Source organism: Myotis nattereri (assembly GCF_964212035.1).
Source record: "Myotis nattereri genome assembly, chromosome: 9".
NCBI classification, from domain to species: domain Eukaryota; kingdom Metazoa; phylum Chordata; class Mammalia; order Chiroptera; family Vespertilionidae; genus Myotis; species Myotis nattereri.
In genome coordinates this window covers 7214698-7232338 of record NC_138084.1, presented here as the reverse complement: position 1 = coordinate 7232338, position 17641 = coordinate 7214698, and the positions used below count along the sequence as shown (strand labels likewise).

Genomic DNA, 17641 nt, shown 5'->3' with positions numbered 1-17641 from the left:
ATGGGGTGGGAGTCAGGTGTGGCTGGATCCAGGTGCTCAGCAATGTGATCAGGTGACCCCCACCCCATTGTTGGCTGTTTCTGCATTGGCCTCCTCTCTCCTGCAGACAGGCTCCCGCAGTGGAGGAAGAGTGCCTGTGTGTGGGTGGCAGGGTGGAACCCTGGTGGGCCCTTTTGGATTCTGGCCCAGCCCTGAACCTGGCCTTGCTATGGCCAGGCGGGTGTGGGTCTCTGATCTGGCCAAGGACACACAGCCCAGCCTCCCCGTGGCCAGGGCATCAGAGTTTGTCATCACACGGACGGAAGATAAAGCAAGCGCCCTCAGCAGGCACAACGGCTGCCCCGTGCACCCTGCAACCGTGACGTCAAACCTCTCAAACGCATGTGGGCAGGCTCTCTGCTCACGTGTAATCAGACTGATGGCGTGGCACATAAATACAGGGGTCCCTGCACCGTCCCCTCCCAAACGGTCTAGTCCCAGACACTTGAGGGGGTGAGAGGGGGCCATGGGGTGCAAAGAGGGCATCGGGTCTGGGCAGGAGGATGGGGTGCCCGCGAGGGGGCGGCCCAGCACTGGTGAAAGCAAAGTGGTCCCAGTGTCAGGCGGCGTGGAGGACACATAACTGTGCAGGACAGACAGGCTCCTGAGGGACACGGCCTGAGACACGGAGGCCCTGATGCCTGGTCAGGAGACTGAGCCTCACAGAGGCCATGGATCCCAAAAGTGAGACCTGGGCAGTGCAGGTGAGGGGGAGGCAGAGCTCTGGTGCAGGGCAACCCCCAGGCCCAACAGGCTGCCTCTCTGACCCAGCTCAGCCCCCGGGGAAAAGGCCTGCCCTGGGCTCCTCCCCAGATTACAGACCTTCCCTGGGGGGCGGGGGTAGTCAAGCAGAACAGGAAGTGGTTTCTCCCTGTCACCTGCTAACAGGACAAGGACCGCCCTGAAACGACCCCACACACGTCCTGAGAGTTTAGAGCAAATGCAAACGGCGCTCACCCTGCACCTTCAACCTCAGGAAAGTGAGCAAGACAGGAAGGAATGCAGGACCTACTGTGGGCCGTGTGCACAGAGCTTTAATTCTTAAATAACTTACACTCCTCTGAAACAAATAAAACTCTGCAGCTAAAATAATACATCCATCTGAGGTTCTCTTAAAGCAGTTGGCGAGGGACCTCGGAGAGCCCCACGGGCCCTGGTGCCAGCAAAGCTTAGACCTGGGGCGGCTCTCTCCCAGGAAGGTCCAGGGAACAGCCACTGCAGCCGCCCCACCCCAGCGCAAGGCAGGGCGCGCTGGGCCCAAGGACCCACCCCCTCCCAGAGGCCCCTCGCTCGCTCATGCAGCCCCGGTCACGTCACCGGAGCAGCTACAAGGCACAGAAAGCGCCAGGGGCGGCAGCCTGCCCCCACCCGCATTTGCAAAGACAAGGCCGGAGGGTGTGAGGGCCGCTCACATCTCCTTCTCCCTCCTTTTGCTCCTCCTCTGGCTGCTCAGCTCGCCCAGCTTCTTATCCAGGCTCCTCTGCAGCTGGGCCCTCTTGGCGGGGTCCAGGGACCGGTCCTTGGTCCCACTGCCGGCGTACAGCACGCCCTCCCGGCTGATTCTCTGCCGGGCGTGGGCACGGGCCCTCTCCCCACAGCCATGGATCTGGGGGGACACGAGAGTCAGTGCGAGGCGGGTGGGGACAAGCCCGCCGCTCTGCCTATCTTGGAGCTTGGGGACCATGAAGCCCCAGTGTGAGACCTCGGGGGGGGCTCCGTCCTCTCCCGACACGGACCCTTCGTCCCCAGGCTCCCTGCCTTCGCCTGTGCCCTGGCCCCAGCCCCCCTGCCTTCGCCTGTGCCCTGGCCCCAGCCCGGACCACCCCCGAGCGGAGGTGAGCACAGGCCGGTCCGCAGCCTCCCTGACGGGTGACACACAGGAGCTCAGGCCCACCCCACGGCGCTTCTGCAGCAAAACGAGCAGAGTCAGAACCTCCTCTGGGGGAAACACTATTTTCCATCGTATGACCCCAATGCTGGCCGAGGGACTGCTGGCTGGGGGGTGTCTGTGGAGGGTGTCTGCCCCACACTGGCAGACTTTGTCAGAGGGGTGGGCGAGGAGGGGTGGGCCCACGTACCTCGGGCAGGCAGTGGCTGAGGCAGTAGCGGTGGCTGCAGTGTGGGCAGAGCTGGCCCAGAGTCACGACGCTGGCCCGGCACTTGGCGAGGCCACAGGTGTTATCAGCCTTCATGGCGGCCGAGACCAGGGCGTCGAAGTCCTCCGTGGAGGGCAGATCCAGGGCCGCGGGTCCTGGGGAGAACAGCACCACTCAAACAGGGAAGAGCAGGGTCAGACAGTGTCTGGGAGCGGGGCGGGGGCGGGGGGGGGGGGGGGGGCAGGTGCATCACGAGCAGCTGCACCTGCTCCCTGCTCTCGGGGTCAGGGCAACGAGCAAATGCAGGCTCATGTGTGCTCGGTGTCCGTCCTCAGAGCTAGAACCAGTCGCTGCCGAGCGGGTGAGCACGCAGCCCTTCCGGGTCTGAGTCAGGAGCACTGTCGCCATGACAGAGGTCTGGGACCCTTCCCGCCCATCTGCTCCTCCAGGCCCTTCCCTGCAGGGAGCGCCCCCCCTCTGCCAGGCCCTGTGCAAGCCTCCGGGTATGCGAGGGTCACTGTGACCAGTCGCCACCCTTGGGCTCACTCCAAGCCCATTAAACATAAGGTGCAAAACGCAGAACCAGGCCCCGCCAGAGGAAGTCCTGATTCTTCCTTAGGGCGGCAGGTGCGCTTCTAGTGGGGCAAGCAGCCCCGTTACAGGGACACCACGCCTGTGCTCTCATTAGCTGATCCGACTCACCTTTTGCATCTTTCTTCTTTTTCTTTTCTGGTAGCTTCCGCAGCCCCGGGCCCGCAGCCCGTGGGCCCTCCTTGGCTCGCTGCTCCTGCCTGGCCCTCTCCCTCTGCAGTCGCTCCAGGTGCACAGCCCTCAGGTCCACGCTGCTCGGCTCTCGCCCGGGGGGCTCCGTCTGCACGGGGCTGGGGGGCTCGGGATGGAGAGGGGCTTTGCCGTCAGTCCCTGCCGGGACGGGTGGGACTGGCGGAGCAGATGGGGCCGCTGTGGCCGCTGTGGCCGGCAGGGCCCTCTTGCTCACGGTTATGAACCTGTGCTTCCCTTCCCCGGAGCTGTCGTGCCTCAGCCCGTGCTCCTCCGCTATCTGGTGGATGCGCATCCTGTCGTGTGAGTTCAGGGAAGCAGGAAACTCCAGCTGCACTTGCTCACTGGCCACAAACTCGGCGATCAGGGCCCGGAAGTGGTCCGCACTGTCCCTGCTCCCCGGCCCCCCTGGGCTGCCTCCGCTGTGGCTGGGCTGAGACTGGGCCTCAGAGCCCACAGGCTTCCCGGGCGGCGCCTTCTGGACCAGCCTGGCGGTCGCTCTGGCCTCCCGAGCTCCCTCGGGCCGCCGGCTTCCAGGCTTCCTGGCGGACCCGGCTGAGCCTTGGGGCTTCGCACCGGCCTGGCCATGGCCCTGGGAACTCTCGTAGGAATAGTTTTCAGGGACAATGTCATCAAGATACTCAAAGGCCGTGCGCACCTCCCCGTGCTCCGTGAAGTAATCCACCAGCGTCTTCAGGAAGGCGTGGCTGCTGACCGTGCGCGAGTCGCAGACGATGGCCACGTGGCGCCGAGCGCGGGTGATGGCGACGTTGATCCGCCGGTCCTCGGCAAGGAAACCAACTTCACCTGACAAGGAGGCAGGGTGAGCGGGCGAGATCTGAGCCTAAGGAACAGGAGCAGGCTCTCCTGCCCTCTCAGCAGCAGGCACCCCGACGGAGGACCAGCTCCAGGCTCACACCAGCGGCCTCCTGGCTCCGCCTCCCACGGACTCGAGGCCCTCAGGCCCCACCGTGACGCCAGGCTGCTGACCCTGCTGCTCACACAGCTCATCAGGATGGCAGACGGCACCCGACTGATACTGCGGTGGTTCTCAGACTGTCACTCATTTCTCAGTAAGTACAACTCCTCCTCCCCGAGCCAGAGCTAGGTGACAGGCGGGGGCGTGGACGGGGCTGCAGCTGACACACGAGAGAAGTGCAGGGCCATTCTAGTACCTTCTCTCTCCCAGCACAGCTGTCCCACCTCCCACCTGTTTTCAACCTTCCACTGAAAACGCTTTTCCAAGCCCATGAACCAAAACACTGTTTCTGGGTACAACTTTCTTACCAAACAGAGTTCCACAAGCTCTATGGGCATCACTGCCGTGCCCTGAGGCTGAATCAGCCTCAAGGACATAAGACGAGCTCTGAGCCTGGGGGGCTCCACCTCCTGGGCAGTGTCCGGCCCCCCAGCCTGCCTGGCTCCCAGCCCCCCACCCCAACTGCATCCTCGGGCCCTAAGCCTCCATACTGCTCTCTGTGCCAGGAACACCTTTCCCACCCCTGGCTCCGTTCTCCCTGCTGTGCACGTTGGGCCCCGGCGGGTCCCTTAGAGGCCTCGTCACACCTCGCCCACCCCCCCCCCCGCCACCCCCGCCGGCTCAGTCTCTCCTCACACTGAGCTCACGCAGGACAATCTGCACTCCATGCTCACTGTCCGGGGACCAGCACGGCCGGAAACCCAGCCCTCCGCGTGCGTGACTCACTTCTGGGACTGGCGAGCGCTCCGTACCTTTCCTGTTGGATCTGACGAAGGACAGCACCACCGCCTCCTTCTCTCGGCCTTGGAAGCCGTCGACCGACTTGATTTCAAGCTCAGGGTGCCTGTGAGCAAGGCTCTGTCTGAGCAGATCCACCTGAAGCACCAAGCAGACCGTGCCTCAGGCCAGGCCCCAGCACAGCCGGGCCCAGGCGGCTCAGACACGCTGTCCTTCCCTCAGCAGAGGGCCTCGCCTGCAGAGCCGCCCCGACCTCGGGGACCTGGTTTCCACAACGGCCCTCCTCACAGGCATGCAAAAGAGCCAACAAAATCCCGCCCCCCATCAGATAGGACCCCCACCCCCACCAACACCGACATCCGAAGGGAAGGGAACAGCCGTCGCTTCTGCTGACTCACCACCTGCTTTCCCTTCAGAAACCGCCCACTCCCACCCGTCCCCCGGGTTCCAGAAAGCCCGGCCAGCCGGTCCCAGAGACGGGCGAGGACCCAGCTCTAGGTCACAGCACTGGCTTGGGCAGGGGGACAGCCAGATCGAGATGGGAAGCTGAGATTCTCGTGGCAAAGGCCACAAAAGGACCGCTGATCCCGGGCTACCTGTGTAAGGACAACATCCCCCGAGGTTGCCGGGGCAATGGGAAAGCTGGGGAAACAGAAGCCAGCACGGGTCAGGACAGGATGAGGCGGGAGGTGGCAGAGCGAGTGAGATGGACAAACGGACGGATGGAGGCTCTTGCTGATGTCATCTGAGCCTCAACCCAGACGTGACGTGGCTGACTCCAGCCCGGAGTTTTCGGTCATAAGAACCAATAAACTGCCCTTTTCCTTCCAGCACAGAGGGGTGGTTGGATCCCACTGACACACGGAGAGAAAGGGGCGCTCGCACCTGGAGGTTGTATGGCGTGATGACTGCAATGTCGCTCGCCGGGACGCCGGCGTCCACCAGAGCCTGGACGTGCAAGCTGACGAGGCGCACCTCCCCTGCAGACACAGAGAGCGGGCTTCCAGGACAGGACACGCTGACACCGAGGCCCGCGCTGCTTCTCCCAGCAGCTCTCCCTCTATTATGCCAGCTGATCTGGGTCACCCTGGGAGCCCACACCCGAGTCGGAGTGTCCCCAGACTCAGAAACAAAAATGCAGGGCCTCCTGCGCCCACTGGGTGGCAGTAGATTGAGCGTCATCTGTGCACCAAAAGGTCACCAGTTCTATTCCCGGTCAGGGCACATGCCCGGGTTGCGGGCTGGATCCCCAGCTGGGATGTGTATAGGGGGCAACCCATTGATGTTTCTCTCTCACATTAATGTCTCTCTCTCTCTCTCTCTCTCTCCTTTCCTTTCCTTTCTCTCAAAAATAAATTTTAAAAATGAAAAAAAAGGCAGGACCCCCAGCCAACCTGAATTCCAGAAACAATAAGCACTCTCTCAGTGTAAGCAGGGCCACATGTCCTGTTAGTGGCAGCCCTGGAGTGGAAACGAGTGGACGTCCTGCGAGCTGAGTAAGGACCTCATCCCAAGACCAGCCAGGCAGCGCTGGCCACTCTGCTTGGAACAAGAAGATAAAACGCTGCCCAGGCCGTGGCTGCCTCGAATCGGCCCGGACCCGGCTGCCGCGAGCATCTCTTGCTCAAGAAGAGCATCAAACACACTCAGGCTTAGCCTCCGGCTCCTAACTGCCCCCGGCTCCTAACTGGCCCCGGCTCCTAACTGCCCCCGGCTCCTAACTGCCCACGGCTCCTCGGTGCTGCCCTCACCTCCGCTCCCAATTTGGCAACTAGAGGGACGTGTGTGTTTGGAGGAGCCCGGGGTCTGCCAGCCGTGGGCAAACTACGGCCCGCGGGCCGGATCCGGCCCGTTTGAAATGAATAAAACTAAAAAAAAAAAAAGACCGTACCCTTTTATGTAATGATGTTTACTTTGAATTTATATTAGTTCACACAAACACTCCACCCATGCTTTTGTTCCGGCCCTCCGGTCCAGTTTAAGAACCCATTGTGGCCCTCGAGTCACAAAGTTTGCCCACCCCTGGTTTAGACTGAAGAGCTGACCCTCCCGAGCGAGCTCACCAGGGTTCCCTTTGGACTGGTCCTCCTCCTCCTCCAGCTCGGACAGCCCGCAGCCGGCCGTGTCCACGAGCAGCAGGGGGAGGCCCGTCTCCTCCGTGGCAGCCACTCCCGGGAGGTCCCTGCATAGGGGGAGACTGAACGTAAGGCCCTGGCGCGGAGGCCCTAAAAGCAAAACCGCATGTCGCCCTCAGCGCTGCCCCACCCTCAGGAAGACGGTACCACCCACGGACACCACGATGGACAGAAACAAGTCAGACTGGGACCCCCAAGTCCACTCTCCTTCCCAGAACTGGTCTTGGAGGAGACGCTTCCTCTAAAACCTGCGGACCCCTCGGTGGCTCGGGGCTCCGTCAGGACACGGACGTGGCCACACCACTCACCGCAGGAGGTGCTCTGCCACGGAAGGGTGTGCCGTGAGCTGCCCGCGGTACAGGGCCTCCGAGGCCCACTGCATGATGGCCCGGTGCATGCGGTACTGCACCGTCAGCGTCCGCACTGCCCCCGCGCAGCACCCCTGGGCCAGGCGCTCCATCAGGCTCAGCGACAGCCCCGCCAGCGCAGCTCTGCACCCGAGAGAGGAAGCGGGAGAGAGGCCAAACCCGGAGTCCAGCGTGAGACCAGGGCCCAGGGAAGAAGCTGCCCTCCGACCTCGAACCCGACTCGCTCCCCAGTTCTGACCAAGAACTAAGGTGTGGTCGGCTGAATAACAGCCTCCGAAGACACCCCCTCCTAACCCTGGGCCCTGCGAGAACGCGGCAGGGCACCGTGCAGATGTGGTGAAGCTAGGGGTCCGAGGCAGGAGCTGGCCGTGGACCAGCCTGCGGGCCCAGTGTCCTCAGAGTCAGTCAGCCCACAGAGGCCACGCCGCTGTGGCGTGAAGATGGGAGGGCCACGGGAGCTGGTGCTCAGGGGTGGGGGAGGACGACACTGTGCCCACAGCGGGCAGGCCTGGAAGGTGTCCCCGTGGAAGGAGGTGCCTACAGACCAGGCCTCGGGATCCACGCTGGGCCGGGTGCTAACCCACCCCGAGGGCAGTCAGCACAGCCCACAGAAGCGGGTGAGCATGGACATCCACCCCGTGGCCCGTCGGGGTGTTCAATCCAAGCACAGGGCCAGGTTCCAAGGCCACAGGGACCACTGACACAAGCCCTGGCCTCCAGGAGCACAGGCTGAGGCACGACGTCTAAATGAGCAAGTGTGGGGGCAGCTCACCCCGGGCCTCCTGTGAGCCGCAACTTCTGGGCCAGCCCTCGGGGGACAGAGCAAAGGGTGACCGGGAGGGGCCGAGGCGCTCGGCAGAGGGCTTACTTGGGAGAGACGATGGTGGGGGGCAGCTGCTTGTGGTCCCCGGCCAGGACGCACTTCCTGGCCTTCAGCAGGGGGACCCAGCAGCTGGCTTCCAGGGCCTGGGCGCACTCGTCGATGACCACCACGTCGAAGTAGCCATCGGGCAACAGCTTCAGGGGCCCGTCGGGAGAAGCACCTGGTAGGGATCGGAGACACGGGCTTTACAGGGGCACAGGCCGTGTGAGAGCAGCTGCCAGGGCGCCGACAGGCCCGCGGCTCCACAATCCAGCCTCACGTTAAGACTAACAAATGTGCAGCCCAGAATAACAATTTGGTGAGGACGTCAAAGGCCCGTAGTGCCTGCCCTGCGTTCACCCGTGAGGCGGTGTGTCCCCAGCCACGGGCCACTCCGACGCCTCAATCACCAAAACCCATCACCCCTTCGGGGCTGCGACCCAAGTCCTCAGATGGCCGTCTTATTTATAAACGTTCCTGCATCATTTTCTGAATTTAAAATGTAACTAATCCTCCTCTAAAGTCTTTTCAGAACAATTAGCTGCTGAGCCGACACCCAGGGACGAAACCTCCACGAGTCTGACCACACAGAACAGCGCACCAGCTCCCCCGCCCGCATCCCCGCGAGAGCTCAGCGCGCAGACCTGGCCCGAGAGACGCTCAACCGCGAGGGGCCTGGGCAAGCCGCCCCCCCCGCCCCCCCGGAGCCGGCGCCTCACCTTTAAGATAATAAGACAATATTATGAACGTCACGCCAATAAACTCAACAACTTAGGTTAAATGGATCAACTCCTTCAAAGATACCAGTTCACTTAAGAGCTAACCTGAATATAGTCCCGTGTCAGTTAAAGAAATCTCATGTGCAGTTAAAAACCTCCCCGCAGCGAAAACTCCAAGCCCAGAAGGCTTCCTGGTGAATTCTAGCCAGCAGGGGGACCGCCCTACACAAACGGCTCCAGGAAACTCAGAGGGGGACACCTGAGGCCCAGGGGCCGGGCGGAGACACGCCCTCCTCACCTGTGTTTGTGGCCAGGACCACGTCGGCCGCCCGGAGGCTTTCCAGCATCGCGGCCTCTTCCCTCGCCTTCAGCTCCTTCCTTAGCAGCCTGATTTCATTTTGAAAAGTACTTCTCTCTCTCTTATCCTGGGTCTTTCTAATTTTCACCTACAAATGCAGGCAAAGAAAGCATAATCCCTTCTTTTTAATTGATTTCAGAGAGAGGAAGGAACAGGGGGACTTAGAAACATCAATGATGAGAGAGAATCATGGGTCGGCTGCCTCCTGCACGCCCCCTCCTGGGGACCGAGCCCACAACCCGGGCATGTGCCCTGACTGGCAACCCAACTGTGAACTCCCGGTTCATGTGCCAAGCACTACACCAGCCAGGCAGAAAATATAACCACTCGGACACAACTTTGCACTTATTTAGCTCTTTTTAGTTCACAAACTGCTTTTATTTATAATCACTTGTCCACCTCACTAAGTTCCTTAAAAGGCAATGAAGTCAAACTCTTTCTTGAAGGAGCAACAGACACATGCAGGTGACCAAGCACCTGACCCCTGCCTGGCCTCAGAGCCAGTGTCGTGCACAGGGAGAGGCAGACAGGCAGGTCGGGTCCTCGAAGCAGGTGGCGCTGTAACGGTGAGCCCAGCCCTGCCCCCAGTCACTGACAGGCACCTGCCACTCAGGGCCGGGCTTTAGCAGCGCAGACAGAGGGGCTGAGCTTCACTTTTTATTCCACATTTGTCAAGAGATTTAAAATTTTTTTGATTAGCCCATAAAATGGCCACATAAACCCCAACTTACTTTAATACTAAAAAAGAGCTGTAACCCCTGCCCTGGCCGGTTGCTCAATGGTTAGGGCACCGGCCTGCAGCACAAAGGGTCAAGGGTTCGATTCCCGGCCAATGGCACGTGCCTCAGTTGCAGGCTCAACCCCAGGCTCCAGATGGGGTGCGTTTAGGAGGCAACCAACCCATGTGTCTCTCTCACGTTGATGTTTCTCTCCCGCCTTCCCAGTGGAAAAACATTCTCAGGTGAGGATTAAAAAGAGACGTCACCCTTCCTGCCCTGTGATGTCCGCTCTGGAGGACAGGGTCCAGCAGCAGTGACAGGAGGGCCTCGGTGCCCAGCTCCGAGCAGACAGCATGATTTAGGCAGGAGCAGGGCCAGGCCCTCCTGCGCGCTTGTGACGGAGCGCCAGCACGGCAGACCCCTGCACGCCTCCCGTGCGGAGGGACCGCGGGTCCTGTCCCCGCCCTGCTGTCCCCGCGCTGGGCCCTGCGCCACCCGCTGCCCCGCGGGAAAGGCTGACTCAAAGCACCGATCCAGGGAGCCCCGAGCATGGGGAGCACACACAGGGCGGGACATTTCAGGAAACCAGGGCACACGCGGGAGCTGGAGACCCACAAAGCTGCAGCACCGAGGCCATGAGGAAATGCCATCTCTGACTGAAAACCGCCGTGAGTGAGGCCCGGCTGAGACATACGTACGGAGACCTGGTCGATGTCCCTCCTGATGTCGGCCACGATCTGGGCGCCGTCGCTGCGCGCCAACACCGCGTCCAGCGAGTGCTGCTGGATGGACTCCAGGAGCCGGGCAGGGTGCCCGAGGCGCAGCGCCCGCCGCCCGCTTCGCGCCAGGCGCTCCACCAGGTTGTCCACGGCGATGTTGGAGGGCGCGCAGCACAGAACCTGGGGCGCAAAGCTCAAGGTCGGGTTTGGGGATTCCGTGTTTAAGGAAACCACCTCAGTTTACACTGAAGCAAACAGAAAGCCTTACGGAGAGGAGAGAGGGTGCAGTGTGGGCGCCATGATGCTAAGGTGTGAACTGCAGCTGCGGGGACGGGGACGCCTCACTGCAAACTGTCAGTGTCTGGATAACGAGAACTTGGGCTGGAGAACCCACTGGTCCCCAGAGCACCAGACGTGCGGGGACTGGTAACTGGAAAGAACGGGCTCATAGCCCTGACCGGTTTGGCTCAGTGGATAGAGCGTCGGCCTGCGGACTCAAGGGTCCCAGGTTCGATTCCGGTCAAGGGCATGTACCTTGGTTGTGGGCACATCCCCAGTAGGGGGTGTGCTGGAGGCAGCTGATCGATGTTTCTCTCTCATCGATGTTTCTCTCTATCCCTCTCCCTTCCTCTCTGTAAAAAAATCAATAAAATATATATATATATATATATATATATATATATATATATATATATAAAAAGAACGGGCTCATAGGCCCTGACATAACCCAGCTGGGGCGCCGTCTCATCACCAATCACGTCACGCTATCACCCGACGAGTGGACGGGGAGCTCTGAATGGCTCAGCCTTGCTTCCAGAACAGCAGTCCCACCGTTACAGGCGGCAGCGGAGAGGAGAGTCCCTCTTCCGTGAGCGCCAAGAACAGGGGCCCAGGCCTCCCCCCATGTCCTGGCACCGCCATCCCATCGAGGTGGCCCAGGGCACATCCCATGTCCCACTCGCTGTCAGGAACCAGAAAGGGCCCACCAGTGCTCAGCTAAGGTCAGGGACGTCCTGACCCGTCCCTCCCTCCTGGGCGGGGCAGTGCTGCGGGGAGCGCCCGGCCCACCTTGCAGCCCTGCTTCACAGCCTGGAGGATGAACTCCACCACAGTGGTGGTCTTCCCGGTGCCAGGAGGCCCGTGGATGATGGCCAGTTCTTTCTGGGCCAGCGCAAACGAAACCGCTTCCTGCTGGGAGGCGTCCAGGGCGGAGTTGTAGAAGGTCGGCGCCCCTGTGGGAGAGGCGACAGGGTTGGGCCAGCTCTGCGGGCACAGGAGGGAGCCAGACTTCCCAGGAGGCACCGATCAACACAAAATCAACCTGCTTTGTTTTCAAAAGATTTCCCCGGAACAGGGAGCAGCAGACGGCAGACCAGGCCAAACCCAGCCTGCCGCCCGCCTCCCTGAGCCGGCTTCTCCTGGGACCCAGCCACGCCGCCACGCCGCCACGCCACCACGCCGCCACGCCGCCACGCCGCCACGCCTGCTTGCTCCTGCCCCAGCCCGCAAAGCCCAACGTTGATCATCCGTCCTTTTACTGAAAAGCCTCACCACCCATGCTCCAGAATAAGACTCTTCTAGGTAAATGTGTCTTGGAACATATTGTCCCTTTATCCGTGCCCAGAAAATGACAAAAATAAAGGATAAAACAGCCTTAGCCTGTTTGGCTCAGTGGATAGAGCGTCGGCCTGCGGACAGAAGGTCCCAGGTTCGATTCCGGCCAAGGGCACATGCCTGGGTTGTGGGCTCGAACCCGAGCAGGGGGCATGCAGGAGGCAGCAATCAATGATTCTCTCTCTCATCATGTTTCTCTCCCTCTCCCTCTCCCTCTCTGAAATCCATAAAGATATTTTTTAAAAAAAAAAAAAAGGAAAAAGAGTACTAGCAAAAAGCAAAAACAAAAAAAGGTAAAGGAAAGAGTCCTAGCAAATTCCAGCATCGAGTCCCTACTCCGACTCTTTCATGGCCGCACTGATTACTTGCTCTGTGTGCCCTGTGCTCCGGGAGCAGGTAGCGCTGTATCCGGCTCTGCTCCCACGGCACCCGCCCCACGGTGTGGCAATGCCGAGACGTGTGAACTCACAGGCCCAGGTGCTGATCTGAATGGGTTAGTGATGCCAGGGGAGCCTCAGTGCCCAAGCACCTCCCACTGCCCCACACTGTGCCCTTCTCCTTAGCTGTCAGCCATGATCAAGACATGTCACGCTCCCTCAAAGGGGGTAAACAAATAATGCGTGTGTGCGTGTGTGTGCGCACGTGCATGTGTGTGCATGTAAAACAGTCGGATGTGGATGTGGGAAAAGAGTTGAAGATGAGACACAGGCGCTGTGAGGCGATCCGAGGGGCAGGTTTCTGAGTGACTGACTGCGTTTTTCTGCTTCTGAATACCCTAGTTTTCCGTGACTCACATGGTCACTCCTACAGAGTCTACAGCCTGCTGAGGAAACAGCCCCGTGAGCCTTTCGCACCAAAAGCACTGCTCTCAAGCAGGGGTGGGGGGAACCTCCAGCGTGACTGGCTGCCACCGACTTCAGGGCACCAGGCCGGAAGGAACACCGCCAGCGCGAAATGCAGCCGGGGCCAGAGGGAACCTAGAAACGCGAAGGAAGGAGCTTCCTCCGACGCTGAGCCCAGCTCAAGTCATTCCCAGGAACTTATCTGAAGAAATTAAGGTGATTTCTTCTACCTGTACCTCCTCAAACTCTTGACAAAATGGCCCCACGGCCACGTCACCCTCCAGTTTCCATCGTGGTTTCCACCAGAAGAGAAAAAGCGCAAGTTCTTACGTGTGTCACCGGCAGGACTGGGGGCTGCGTCCCCGAAGAGGACCTCTATGAGCGAGAACGCGGGGCCGGCGTGGTACTTCTTCAGGGCGATCAGGGCTCTGCCCGGGAGAAAACCCAGGAGAGGGCTCAGGGAACCAGCGTGAAGTCAGGGAGGAGCCCCCCCGCCTCCACCTGCAGCCCCAGCTCCAGAAGGCGCAGGGACAAGACCCGCCCGAGCCCACTGCTCTCCGCCCAGCCCCGGAGACGGCGCACGGACAAGCCCAGCCCGAGCCCACTGCTCTCCGCCCAGCCCACGCGTGGTCGGCTGAGCGAGCCGTGTTTAAGGAAAACGTTACATGTGGGGTCCAGGCACATGCTTACTTCTTCAGGCGCTTGTAAGTGACGTCATTGGCAAGTTTTAACAGTCGGTAGGAATTCTGTTGGTCGAAGCTCAACTGGGAATCACAGGACTGGTCAAAGGCCACTGTGACCGATTTCTGGGTGATCCGGGTCAGCACCCCCGTGGCCAACTGACCTCCTTCATCATTCAGACCCACAATATCACCTGCGGAACAAAGACGCAGTGAGGTAAGCATCGGGCAAAGTTAAATGTGGACTATTTTATTCCATAAGTCCCAGTATATCTCAAACATCCTGTTACTTTCTTTAAAAAATAAACGGTTAACATCTAAATCACACACGTGAGGTCAATGAACTGTTTAAAACAGACAGGACCGACCGTCGATAAAACATGTCAAGGGCCCGTTCTGCGCCAGGCACTGCTCTGGGCGCTGCTCTGGTCAGGAGTCAAGCCCGTCCCTGGGCGCCCTCACGGGGGAGGGACCAATACAGCCTCTTGTCAGGCCAGTGCCAGGGGCCTAAGGAAACATGAAGCTCAGGAAGGGCACGGGAGGGATGCAGGCACCGTCCTAGCAAGACTGTGAGGTAAGGGCCTCCCTGAGTGGTGAGTGGTGACAGGTGGGGGCCCTGGATGAAGTGGGGGCCACAAGCACCTCTGGGGGAGAAGACCAATGCAAGAGGGACAGTGTGTATCTGCTGCCCACTCCGCAGGGATCGCCCCACATCCTGTGAAACCTGTCCGGTGATTCAGCACCTGGGGATGCAGAGTGTGTGACCCGTGCCTGAGCCCATCAGGGCTTCACACGCCCCGGCCATCTGACTGTTCAGGGATGGGCATGGGACCCAATCAGAGCCCGAGACACAGCGAGCCTTTGCTTGGGCACCGGGACAGCGGTCCTCTCCCTCTCCAGCTAGACCAGGACCCTCAGAGGGCGTAGGGCCAGCACGGCGCCCCCGTGGCGCCTGAGAAGGAAGCCGACCCAGAAGAGGGCAAAGCCAAGAAATGGAGGGAGGCTCGGCCGGGCGACCTCCTTGGAGCCCTGACGCCCACCCTGCCGGGGTCCTTCAGTGCAGGCCTTCTTGCCCAAGCCCGTCTGGCTTGGGTTCTGTCACTTGACTACAGTTCTGACCGAAACAGAATCCACTCTGAGATAAAGCCAGGGCCACCCACACATTTACACCCTACTTATCCACGTCTGCAAGAGCGTGCCAGGCATGAGCCAGGCCTGTTCTCAGTCCTAGGGGCTCGTCTTGTAAGCGAAGAGTTTTGTCTGCACCTTGAATCTTTTCTCCGCCTCCTTCCCCAACTTTTAAAGAGAAACATCAGGTGGCAACAGTACCCCTGGGGCAGAGGTCAAGTTCTGTACATGGGGCTCGCCATGGGGAGCTCCCCCGGGGACTGCCCCACAAGTGCCCCAAATAGGATCCCATGTTTCCGAATGCATCTCTAAGCTACTGAGCCTCAAAACTGCTCCTCAGAAGAAACAGCTCCACCTGACTCTGTCCATGGCTGCGGCAACACACCAAATTCTGAGCAGGCTACTTTTCAACATAAATGCCACCTCCTCTGGCTTCCTGTTAGTCGAGGAGCCATCGGTCTCCGAGGCCGTAACTCCACAGGGCTCATTAGCTGAACGCACATTTTTACCTTTGCGTTTCCAGAGTTTCCAAGCCACCTGCACAGACAGGTCCTGCTCAATGACTCCTGAAAGACACTTAGCAATGCCCTTCGCCCCGGTCACGGCAGCCCATGGCAACTGGCCACAGGAAAACAAACGCTGGCCTCAGGGCCTGACTCTCCCCGTGTGACGTGGGGCGGGTCACCGAACCTCTCCCTCCCGGCCTCCTTGGACAAAACGCCCAGTGTGAGGCTGGGCACACTCAGTTATGCGCCTACGTCAGAAACGCACAGACCGGAGGAAAAGCTGTTACTGGGAAGCACTCCTGCAGACGCGCATCTCGGGGGCTCGAAGGTGACCAGCAGCTGCCCGTACAGCCCGGTCCGCTGGCCGGACGCCTGCAGCTTCAGCAGACAGACCCCGCGGCGCTGGAGTTCCTTCAGAGAGACGCCTTCCTGCCAGGACCTGAAAGACACCCGGGTAAACGTTAATCTTTGCACTCACCAGTGTTCATCTCCCCCGCCCCCCCCCCCCCCGCAGGAGAAACGGAAAGGCGGGGGGGGGGGGGCATAAAGAGTTGACACAGGTGCCGAACACGAGCCACCGCAATTCTGGCTCTGCCCCTCTTAGCCTGCCCCCTCCTGGCTCCCCGCGGGCAGTTCATGACGCGGCCTTTCTCCCAGTCACCTGGGTCAGAACCTCCGGCCACCTTCCCCTTCTCGACTCTCTCCCCCATCCTGGTTCAAGTCACTGAGTCCTATGGGGCCCTTCCTGTTTACAGCCGGGACCCACCTCTCCCTCTCCCCTCCCCTCCAGAGCCCTGACTCAGATTCAAGCCCACATCCCTGGCAGCCTGGATTAATCAGAGCTTCCTGGCCCTTGCCGGTATGGCTCAGTGGGGAGAGCGTCAGCCCTGACTGAAGAGTTCCGGGTTCGATTCGGTCAAGGGCAGGTACCTGGGTTGCAGGCTCCACCCCAGATCCCATCAAGTGCAAGCAGGAGACAACCAATCAATGTGTCTCTCACATGGATGCTTCTCTCTGTCTCTCCCTCTCCTTCCACTCTCTCTAAAAAAGAACAACAACAAAAAAACAAAACAAAAAAGCTCTCAGCACCCAAGTGATCCTCCTAAAATGCAAATCTATTCACCGCCCCTCCCAACCCGCTTAACTTCAATGGAAGCCATCCTCTGCACCAGGATATCATACAAGCTCCTCGGCCGGGCCCTTCTCAACCTGAAGCCCATTTACCTTCCCACAGGTGCTTACTCTGCACTTGGGACCATGCTGAGCCCTTGACTTTTAATAAAATCATTTCATTCTCTCGGCAAACCTGAGAGATGGGAAGGATCCCATTTTACAGCTAAGCTAACGAAGGCTCAGAGATACAACCTGCAAAGCGACACAGCCATACGTGAAGGAGCTGGGATTCTCCAAAAGCTCTTAACTGTTATGGTCAAAACCTCTCCAGCAAACCCCATCCAGGCATGTACTGCCGCGTGGGGTGTAAGCTCTGGGATCAGGGCCTCACGCCGCCTGCGTGACGGGGGGCACGTTCCTTAACCGCTCCCCTCAGCTCCTCCGACGTGGGAATAACAGTGACGGGCTTCGGAGGCTTGGTCTGGGGGTTGGAGGAGCTGGCGGCGGGAGGAGGGGTTTACAGCCGCCATCAGTGCGCGCCTGTGCCTGTGCAGACTCAGGCCGGCTCTCCCGGGCCGGCTCCCCCCGCGGGGCACCTGCGCCCCCATTTCCCTGACGCTGTGCTCAGGCGCCGCCTCCTCCCTGAAGCACCCCTCGCGCCGCCCCCGGGTCGGGGTTTCTCGCCCAGCTCCGCGCACCGGCGGCCGCCTCGGCACGTGTCACGCTGGAAGGGGGCTGCCTAGGCTTCTGCCCACCTCCGGCGCTCACACCCAGGCGCCCAGTGCCAACCGCTCTCCTGACGGGCCGGGCACACACAGGTGCCAACCCTGACAGCGCGGACGGATGGGGGAGAGGGCTGGGCAGGCGCTGGGGGTGGAACTGGGCAGAGGCAGGATCTCAGAATGAGCGTTCGGGGAGGGGGACTTCGGACCGAAAAACGAAAGGATCCATAACCAGAACGGGCCGCCCAGGGAGGCGACGAGGTTTCCACCTCTGGGGGAGACCGGGCCCCGGAGGGTCCACCTGGGTCTGAGCAGGTCAAGGCTGGGGAGCTGCCGGGCCGGCCCCGAGAGGAGGGTCGGCGGCCGTACCTGCGCTCCTCCACTTCCGCGTCCCTCTCCAGCTCCAGCAGGTCCAACTGCTTGGCCACGAAGGTTTCCACGGCCGCCGAGGCCATCGCCGCGGCCGCGGGACCCGTGCCGGAGCCGCCGAGGTCCCGTCGCCGCGAGGGAAGACGTTCCCCGCC

The 17641-nt window shown here is 60.7% G+C and overlaps 1 protein-coding gene across 1 annotated transcript; it reads right to left on the bottom strand.

The window, feature by feature from the left end:
• Positions 1 to 1055: 1055 nt before the first annotated feature.
• IGHMBP2 (immunoglobulin mu DNA binding protein 2) lies at positions 1056 to 17615 on the bottom strand. The gene is made up of 15 exons (XM_081099864.1): positions 17487 to 17615; positions 15552 to 15721; positions 13659 to 13842; positions 13299 to 13396; positions 11581 to 11744; positions 10492 to 10692; positions 9015 to 9162; positions 8004 to 8178; positions 7076 to 7258; positions 6696 to 6814; positions 5518 to 5612; positions 4647 to 4770; positions 2838 to 3722; positions 2118 to 2290; positions 1056 to 1645 (listed from the first exon to the last, which is right to left on the bottom strand). The coding sequence occupies exons 1-15, from the start codon at positions 17570 to 17572 to the stop codon at positions 1448 to 1450; spliced, it is 3003 nt and encodes a 1000-aa protein (XP_080955990.1). The 5' UTR covers positions 17573 to 17615; the 3' UTR covers positions 1056 to 1447.
• Positions 17616 to 17641: the final 26 nt, after the last annotated feature.

Bases quoted from the DNA above. Each gene is read 5' to 3' on its own strand.
- IGHMBP2 (XM_081099864.1), bottom strand. From the start codon at position 17,572: ATGGCCTCGGCGGCCGTGGAAACCTTCGTGGCCAAGCAGTTGGACCTG. The intron at 13,843-15,551 runs GTCTGTGCGTTT...TTTGTTCCGCAG, and splicing joins CAGTAACAGCTTTTCCTCCG to GTGATATTGTGGGTCTGAAT. The intron at 2,291-2,837 runs GTGAGTCGGATC...TGTTCTCCCCAG, and splicing joins AAAGAAGAAAGATGCAAAAG to GACCCGCGGCCCTGGATCTG.